Source organism: Xenopus tropicalis, chromosome 3, assembly GCF_000004195.4.
Source record: "Xenopus tropicalis strain Nigerian chromosome 3, UCB_Xtro_10.0, whole genome shotgun sequence".
Lineage (NCBI taxonomy): Eukaryota > Metazoa > Chordata > Amphibia > Anura > Pipidae > Xenopus > Xenopus tropicalis.
In genome coordinates, this window is record NC_030679.2 from 19,409,453 (window position 1) to 19,418,193 (window position 8,741).

An 8,741-nucleotide genomic window follows, 5' to 3' on the forward strand; every position below is an offset into this window, starting at 1 on the left:
ACTCTAATCTTAGCACTATTTGGGAGACACAGACGCCATATTTGGCAGCTATGCAGGACTTTCAGCAAATATACACTTTTTTAGCTTGGGCCTGCGTAAAAATGTAGCATTTGGGGACCCCTTAGCCAAACCATGAAATACTTAATTTTTTTCCCAGAACTGACAGGTTCTTTAGAGTTTTGCCCCTCTACCCCGGGTATCTGCCCTGCTCTATGTACCAACCTTAACATGTAACTGAATTTAGCTGGATAAATACCAATACAGAATAAAGTGTATTAGTATATTGCACGCACCTCAAAATACCCCACCTGTGGTGGCAATAGGGAAAATGGTAGGGGCATTATAGAATAAAATATTATTGAATTGACACTCCTTACAATTACCCAGAAATATACAGCACTATGGCCATGTTGGCCCTTGAGCACTTACTGGCCACATGTATGTATGTATAACTTTATTTATAAAGTGCCACAATGATACGCAGCGTTGTACAATCTTACAGAATACAAAATTACACACAGGGAGGACAAGTGATATAATAAATAAACACAATAAATAAATATATATATATATATATATATATATAAAAATGCACAGGTAATAAGTGCCAAGTGGTATGAGACACAGTAGGAAGGAGGTCCCTGCCCCGTAGAGCTTACAATCTAAGTCACATTCTTTGTGCTCTCAGCCCCCTAACTAATCTCATTTTGGGTTTATTTACCTCTCTACCCTGCTTTAAATTATTTCTATGGCAGTGGGCATTTATGAACACGTAGTGAATCTGCACCGGGGCAGTAATCCATGGCAGCCAATCAAATGCTTCCTTTCTTGGTTCTATCTGAAGCTGGAAATCTTGCCCATTGATAAATAAGCCCAACTGTATTTTGCCCTTTCTGCCTCCAGCAGTTACTTATTACGGACACAGGGCCTGATTTACTATTACCTACAATTAGTTGGGGGTGGGAAATCTAAATCATCTTCATCTATTTATATAGAGTATAAGCACATTACACAGCACAATTTAAAAGAAACAGGAACTTACAATATTTAACAAATATGAGTTTACAAAGCAAATCAGTGGTTCTGGGTTTGCTATTTGGTTGCTAATGACAACTGCACTTTTGCATTCAGGCACCTAAATTGGTAAATGAGCCCTTGCGCCTATTTAGTCTCCTAGTTAATGCTTTATCTATGGTAAAATAAAAGGCATGCCTGAATTATCTTTCAGAGCAACATTGTAGTTGGTTTCTATTTTTAGTACATTTTTATTATTTCCTTTTTTAAGTTGCCTACTTTTCAAGGTGAAACATAACATACCAACTGGTAGCAAACCAAGCCAATGGCTGGGCAAAATTGTTAGCATTGTTTAATGCTTATCTTTCTGTACAAACCATCTATTTATACTTCATTCTGACACACAAATGCCTTGTTGCCAGGGCCAAGGAGCTTTGCAACCAGATGTTACATTTTTATTATTTACAAAGTTAAAAAGTTCAATTGATATGATGGATATGGTGCATTCCTGCTATAAAAAGTGTATTGTGTTACTGGCTACAACTTACAGATGGGAATCTAAAAATGTATGGGCCTTTTCATGAATTGCGGACAAGAATTATAATTGATTAACAAAAGTACAATGTGATGTGTGATCTGATACTTTATAGGAAATATCAAGTGCATTATCCCTGATATTACCTTTTATCCTTTTTATTCTCTTCCCTATACAGCTGTTGTGCCTTCAGAGCGATCGATTTGTGCGCTGGTGATTTACCTTTTATCTATTGGATTTTTCTGGCTATTCCCTGTTCAGATTTTTCATTTTTCATTCTTTTCTGAACGAGTGTAGGGAATAGCCAGCTTTTACTGAGGGAGACCCCCTTGGGGTACTCCGGCCTTGTGCCGGACCCTCCATTTCGCCCAGAAGCCAAAGTCATCTCAGGCTTCTGGTCCCAAGAGACATCATCTGGGAAACTTCTTTTTAGAGGTAATCTTACAAATCCAGTTTATACACACATGATTTACTTAAGGGCAATGGCACACAAAGAGATTTGTTGCCCATCAGAAATCTACACTACAGTGGTAACAAATCTCCTGAAAATGCATTTTACATGTGGCAATCGCAAAGTAAGTTAATGATTTTGAATAATATTTTTAGGAGATTTGTCTTGTAGGGGACTAATCTTTTCATGTGCCATTGCCCTTACAGCACGTCTGCCCTAAGTACAATAGGGGTGCCATTTTGTTAGGTCACAGCGGCATAACAATAGAGGAGATAGGGGATTTCTAGGTGAGGGGGCAGGGGGACAGGCTGGGCCCCTCTGAAGATTTTTTTTGTGGGGGGGGCCTAATGCAGTAGTTATGCCACTGTTAGGTCACTTATTGCTTTCCTGGGCCTGCACTCCTCTTCTTCAATAAGTTACCTGGCCCAGGGGAGCTTATTGCAGGCAGCCCATGTCTTTAACGTACTTCCTTTTGCTGAATAATATATAAACTGCAGCCTATAAGCACTGTAGCATTCCTGTCATAGTCTTGAATCTTTCCCTATTGCTATTCCTGATATAATGCTCATTTGTACCTCTTGTTTGCCTTTAGGTTGCTGTAGTGCAAGGAAAATGCCATTCCTTCAGGTAATTTCTTTTCTAATTCCAAAATAAGGGAAATTGTAAAAAAAAATACTCTCGCTTTTACACAAGTTTAATTGAAAATATAGCCTGAAGAAACATATAGTCTGAAGAAACAACAGGCATCTAAAGCAAGCGGTATGGCAGTACTCACTAATATTAGGGGAGGTGACAGGAGGAGAGGGGCTAGTGACAAATACAATGCCCCATGTACCATAGCCCTTATGCCTGGCATGCTGTAGAAGTTCACATATGCACATGCCCCTGAGGAAGTCACTTGATGACAAAACGCGTTGGGCCTTATTGATTGATACGCTTATTGTACTGCAACAAAAACAAAAGTGCAAATTTTATGTATTAAACTATTTACTTTTGATATTACACTATGGGAGTGCGCCTCTCTGTTTTCATGTGTATATGCTGTAGAAGTTGCCAACCCTTTTCTGTCACTATTTTTCTCAAAGCCAGACTAACTGTGAGCAGCATTTATATCCATTTAGCTTTGTGTCTCTAATACTATTTTCTTCCACTTACAGTTGCTGTGCTATGCCCTGGAGGACTTCAGGGAAGAAAATAACAATTTTGACCACCTGCTTTCCTGTTATGGTAAAATTCTACATTAATAATCATTTCCTTAATCATTAATTCTTTAATTTCTGCTTGTCAAGTGAATATGAGGTTATAGCACTCTGTATTAGGGATGCACTGAATCCAGGATTCGGTGCAGGATTTGCCCAAGATTCAGCCTTTTCCAGCAGGATTCAGATTCAGTCGAATCCATGGTCTTGACCAAATCCAGATCCTTAAAATAATGTGACTTTTTGTCACATAAACACGTAAGCTGAGAACTGTTCACCATGCATGCAGTGCGTGGGTCTTTCGGATTCACTGTACTGAATCCAAATCCAAGGATTCAGATTCAGTACAGTATTCATCCGAATCTTTTACCTCCAGTGTTCTAGACTTTCTTTTCTGTAAGCTCCAGTGTCTCCCCATGAAATGGGAGGAAGTCTACAAAACACGATACTTTAGCCCAAAATGTAAGAGATGTCAAAATGCCAACATTGGCCAAGGTTGCACTTAGTTTATTATACATGAATTCCATTCCCTCCTTAAGCTCAGTGTTTAATAAAAATGTACTTTTCTCTGCAGAACATCGCTACAGGAAGCAATTTGGAAAGCTGAAAGACTTGTAAGTAAAACAAAAACTCTCATTACATTTTAGTAATTGATTGCCATTGCCCCAGGGGTAAGTACAAGGGTGGAAAATGCCATTCCTTAGGGCCCATGCCCTTTTTGATTGTTCTGTGTAGGCTGTGCTCTATAAAAGTGGTCCCCAACCTTTTTTGCACCACGGACCAGTTTCAAGCAAGGCAATTTTTCCAAGGACCGGGGTTGTGGTTGGTGCAGCCAATGCATAGTATATAATTGAATTATTACATATATGATGTAAATGTAATTATTATTGCACTTTATTTTTTTATTATTATTATATTATAAAATATAATACAGCTCATCATAATGCAAAGTCAGTGGGGGACCTGAGCTTGTTTCCCTGCAACTAGATGTGCCTGGCACCCTTGCTTTTCTTACTCCCACCTAAGGGTTGACATCCTCTGATACTTAGTATGGAACTTTAAGTACTTTGGCCCTTGTCGCAATCAGTAGAAAGCTTCCAGGGCTTCACATTGCTGTTGTCATGGCTGTGTAACACATTGGAGAATTGAGATATCAGGTATTTAGGACCAGAGGTGGCCCAATTCAGCACAGCCCACGGCCCGGCACTGGTCCCTGGCCCGGGGGTTGGGGACCCCTGCTCTATACCTTGTGTCAGATTAAGAATTTGCCATAAGATGCAAAACATAGCTCTGACAAGCTGCAACTTGTGGCCCCTGGAGTGCGCTACTTTGTGTATCTGAATAAAGTAAAAGCTGGGAGTGTTCCAGGGGACACAAATTCAGCCAGTGTTACATTCAGAGAAAGGGGAAGTTTTTTGATCATACATGGCAAATGAGCCCCCTTGTGTTTCTACTTCTATAATAGATGGGCTCCACCCAAGTGCCCTATTCATAAATGTTAAATATAAGCTAATAAGTCCATTTTTCCTAATTTCGTCTTTATTGGCTATTTCCTTTTATTAATGCTCAATGGGAATTTTTTTTCAGAGAACATTTTCTCGTGTGGTATGATGACGAGAATAGTCTTGGCGGAGGGAACAACGTCGCCAACTATCTCACGATGATCCAACATCTGGTAAGATAGAAATCCAAAATATATGTATAGATAAATAGGGAATAAATGATATTTATTATTTGTCCCAGTATTTTATATGGCTGAATATTTGCTCCACATGATGATATGGCACAAGGCCCAGGTAATATCATTGGATGCTGCTTTGATAGCTATTAATTGGACTGAATTCTAGATTCCTTTTTCACATTGCTACTTTCTTTTATGTTACAGGAAGATCTGGAAAGTCTTGCAGTGACATATCGGGTCCTGTATACTATGGATTCTTGGCCAATTGTAAGTGCCCATATTATTAATAATGTAGGAGAAGTTATTATGTCTTGCTCCCCTGGGGGGATTCTAAAGTCACCCACCTAAGTAAAATTTCCACAAGCAACAAAACTCCTTAGCACCTGTTACAATGCATTATGGGGTTATGCACAGAGGCTGCAGAGAGTTTTGTTACAAGGGGCCACATAGGTACAAAGCAGTGCTTAACATTGACTCTCTGCTTCCACAGATGACACCAGAAGGACAAGTGCTGAAGGACCGATACAGGGACCTTGTCGAATTCCATCAAGTAAGTTGATGCAGTCCTTGAGTATTTATTGAAAAATGACTCGATAAAATGAGCGCTACTTATAGCATGCATTAAAAATGTTATCACCTCTTTTTTTTGCGACTTAACCCTTGATTCACTAAAAAGGACACTTGAAAAAATCCGACTGCAAACTCCATGTTGTGTTGCCAAAAGCTCATGAACCGCAATGTTTTTTAAGTTCCGCCTACCCCAAGTAGGTGTTAATATTTGCACAGATTAAAGGAAAATTTTGCGCGTTTAACGCTTAAAATATGTTTGTGAATCGTGCGTTAGTACTATTTCTATTCTTAGAAATTACGATTTGTGATGATGTTTTTTTTTGCGCATGCGATATGCGGATTAACGCATGCGAAATGACTTTGACGAATCAGTACTTATATATCGCATGCTTTTTAATGCAAAAAGCATGCGATAAGCATTATTGTCCTTCAGTGAATCGGCCCCTTAGTGTTTTTCAGACTATAGGTAACATAAATCTCTGAACTGTGGGTTTGTGCCAATATTAATGTCATTAATAGAATCTGCCACCACAGCATCACCCGGCAGGGATTTCCACACCCATACTGCCCTCACCGTATAAAGGAACTATTGGCACCATCTATACAGGCATAATCATAACTGTCTTCTTTCTCTTCCCTTTGCTCCTATCCTTGTGCCTCCCCCGCGCTCACAGGCTATAACATCAAAGCTTGAGGTACTCAAGATGAAGATTGTGGAGAAGGAAGAGGAGCTGAAGGAAGAGGAGCTGAAGGAAGAGGAGCTGAAGGAAGAGGAGCTGGAGGAAGTTGCTGGGTATGTATTTTACAAATTATGTTTCATCATTACAGTTACTGACACACAAGAGCAATGTATTAAATAAAATACATTTGATGTCTTGAAGGGACAGTATACGCCTATAAAACACCTTGAGTTTTGTTGAATTACAGTCTGTTGTTTTAATTTAAAAGAAATCCATATTTTCCCATTTATTGCTTACTCCACCAGCTTCCTTTATAAAGAGGGCAATTCGTTCAGAGCTACCTATGCAGCTAAAACCCCTACCATACCTAAACCCCTACCTTATCTAAGAAACAGCTTTTGAGCAGATCATTATCCAGGGCTTCTCTGTGGACTCTGTGTAATTCTTTTTATCATCTCCTTTGAAGTTCTTTGGGATCAGGAGGTGACAGGAAGTGCTAAAGGAAAACTGGCTTCATAATCTTGTTTAGTGCTAGAAATAACAGAAACCATAGAGATTTCATACTTAAGGGCTCTGGCACACGGGAAGATTAGTCGCCCGCGACAAATCTCCCTTGTCACGGGCGACTAATCTCCCCGAGTTGCCATGACCCGCCATCCCACCGGCGAACATGTAAGTCGCCGGCAGGATGGCACGCGCGGCAGCGCGATTTCCCGAAATCGCCGAAAAAGACTCGCGAGTCAATTTTTGCAATATGTCTTTTCCAAATGTTGAAAGTCCCTCTTTCTTGAGGTGAAGCCTATCCCTACAGCTGTGCACATAACCTACTCTGCCCATATTTGTTGTAGTAGGGGCAGGTTAATACTTAGGTAAAGGTGATAAGGGTATCTTATTCCTCCAATCATCATAATTGTAGTGTCAATGCTCAACACTGATTCATTTTTTTATTTTTTTTCTCTTCAGGACCAGTGAACATCAAGGAGAGCCTCCTGTCATAGAGGAGAAAGTAGAAGAGCCTCCTACTGCAGAAGAGGGAGTGGAAGAGCCTCCCACATCAATGGAGGAAGAAGTGCCACCTGAAGGGGAGGTGGAAGAGCCTCCCCCTTTAAGGGTGGAAGAGGCAGCGCCATCTACAGAAGGGGGGGAAGTGGCAGAGCCTCCCCCTTCAAGGGAGAAAGAGGAAACACCATCTGCTGAAGGGGAGGTAGTGGAAGAACATCCGGCTTCAAGGGTGGAAGAGGCAGCGCCATCTACTGAAGGGGAGGAAGTGGCAGAGCCTCCCCCTTCAAGGGAGAAAGAAACACCACCAGCTGAGGAACATCAGACCCTTAGAAGGCGGGTTAGAAAGGCGCTCCAGAGAGTTTGGGTAATATATGTATTTACTTGCAATATCTTTTCATTTGGCAATGCATCATGTTGGTCAGTGCAGTTCCACTTCACTTCCTGCGGTCCAGTTGTTTAGACTGTAAAAAAAAGTGGAGCAGCCATAGCAAGTATACCTTTGAAAATGAGTTTTCCCACTGACAACTAGACTGGTGATCAATATAATACTTAAAGGTGCCATTCTATGTAACTAATATGTAAACATAGATTAAACCTTTATATCCTAAAAAGCAAGCATTTATGTGTAATTTATTGTTTGTTCAACGTTTTATTTCTTCTTCTTTTCAGAAGTCCACCAGAAGATTCGTGAGGGAGGTATGTTGTCACCGGAGGTATGTTGTCACCGCTGCTCCCTGATTGCCTCCCATTCTTTCACTCAAGTACCTGCCCACCTCTCGACTCAAGTGCCCACCTACCCACCTCTTCCACACAAGTGCCTACATAGCCACACAAAGCCCACCCATCCACCACTTCTACACAAACAACCACCATACAATCCAAAACTCTTCCATACAATCGCCTACACAAGCACCTGACAGCCCACCCAGCAATACACAAGCACCTGTCCACCCACCCCTCTACAAATATACACTCACCCACTTTAGCCCTCTACACATAGAACATATAAAGCCATGATCCAGGGTGTAAAACCGACTGCCGTTTCTAGGAGTCAGAAAGGAATTTTTACCTTCAGTGCAGATTGGCAAAGCGCACTGTAGAGTTTTTTGCCTTTCTTTGGATCATCATGGCTCCCATGCAGCAAGCTGTGGCCCCCAGGATTACTTTTGCTCTGTGCAGGCCTAGCCATAAGGAATCATCACACCCCTAGGGCAGAGCTAGAGCCAATTCTCGCACAAGGAAGGGTAGGGAGAGGGAGATGGTTGGTTAATCCCTGCCCTACTATTGAGCCTACAAAGTGTTTTGGGAGCCACAGGTCGTTTCAGGGAAAGCCTAACCACCTTTTGGCTTATTAATAAATCCTGTTACCCCAACAGATTTCTCATAAATATGTCTCTGTGTTTTTCTTGAATCCCATGGTGAATAATGAGGGGAAGGATTTTATTAAGGTAAACAACCAGTTGTGTGATGGGTTAATTAATACCTCTGGTGGCTGCTCAAAATTGGCAAGGGCAGTGTGGGTTAAAACTGAGTGGTATTCCTGGTAAAGAGGTTTAGTTGAAGAACGAAATGGGTTAATATTTCTGCAGGGGGTTGTTAGAGTGGAACT

General features: G+C 41.0%; 1 protein-coding gene across 1 annotated transcript; it reads left to right on the forward strand.

Moving 5' to 3' along the window:
• Positions 1–401: 401 nt before the first annotated feature.
• On the forward strand, positions 402–8,520 carry LOC116409473. The gene is made up of 11 exons (XM_031898127.1): positions 402–438; positions 1,847–1,984; positions 2,593–2,627; positions 3,158–3,227; positions 3,774–3,813; positions 4,787–4,874; positions 5,085–5,147; positions 5,371–5,430; positions 6,125–6,243; positions 7,094–7,496; positions 7,802–8,520. The coding sequence occupies exons 1-11, from the start codon at positions 402–404 to the stop codon at positions 7,868–7,870; spliced, it is 1,122 nt and encodes a 373-aa protein (XP_031753987.1). The 3' UTR covers positions 7,871–8,520.
• Positions 8,521–8,741: the final 221 nt, after the last annotated feature.